Source organism: Polistes canadensis, unplaced genomic scaffold (assembly GCF_001313835.1).
Source record: "Polistes canadensis isolate GaletaPanama2010 unplaced genomic scaffold, ASM131383v1 scaffold_420, whole genome shotgun sequence".
Taxonomy (NCBI): domain Eukaryota; kingdom Metazoa; phylum Arthropoda; class Insecta; order Hymenoptera; family Vespidae; genus Polistes; species Polistes canadensis.
The window spans coordinates 74,861-75,665 of NW_014569967.1; the positions used below are offsets into that span (position 1 = coordinate 74,861).

At 37.4% G+C, this 805-nt stretch overlaps 1 protein-coding gene across 1 annotated transcript in view; it reads left to right on the plus strand.

Moving 5' to 3' along the window:
• LOC106792397 overlaps nt 1-721 on the plus strand; it is a gene marked incomplete in the record, with an annotated part of 1,701 nt that extends 980 nt beyond the window's left edge. Inside the window, 1 exon segment of the mRNA XM_014758804.1 lies at nt 1-721. Within this exon segment, the coding sequence (XP_014614290.1) occupies nt 1-387 (387 nt within the window).
• Nucleotides 722-805: the final 84 nt, after the last annotated feature.

The following is an 805-nucleotide window of genomic DNA, read 5'->3' on the forward strand; positions in this document are numbered from 1 at the left end:
TGTCGATACAAAAATGCAAACAAAAGTCAGAAACAAAATGATGCCTTGGCGGCAACTGTGCTTAAGAATGATTCTAGAAAACCAAACGTTTGGTATCTAGATAGTGGTGCAACTACACATGTAAGCAACGAGAAAGATAAATTTGTGAACCTGGATGAGCACCGCACGAAGATTTATACAGCYACCGAAGAAAGCGTGAACTCTACTGGAAGAGGAACGATTGAAATAAAAGTAAATATAAGGAAAGAAGAAAATCCAGTAAAATTAAAGGATGTAATGATAGCCACGAGTTTCAAAAGCAATCTCCTATCAGTATCTCAAATTACCAAGAATGGGTATACDGTGACGTTCTACAATGACGGTGCAAAAATAAGACGTAAAGATTGATCTGTGGCAATGACTGCGAAGGAAGAAAATDGCTTGTACGTAGTCGAAGAAGCTGATAAACACAGCGCTATAATACAAAAAGAAAATTGCAGTGGATTAATTAAATGGCACCAGAGACTCGGGCATCTAAACTTCAATGATATGCGTAAGATGAAAAATAAACAATTAGTGATAGGTATGAATGATAACTTGGATAGCTCAAATCCAGTGGGCGAGGTTTGCCAAAAGGGTAAAATTCATCAACTGCCTTTCAAGACATCAACCCGAAGAGAGAAAAATGTACTAGGGTTAGTGCATAGTGATATTTGTGGCCCATTCAGCGCAAAATTTTTAGAAGGAGCAAAGTACTTTGTAACGTTTATTGATGATAAGACTCGTTACATCCAAATGAAGACATTAAACAAGCGCTCAGATGTGT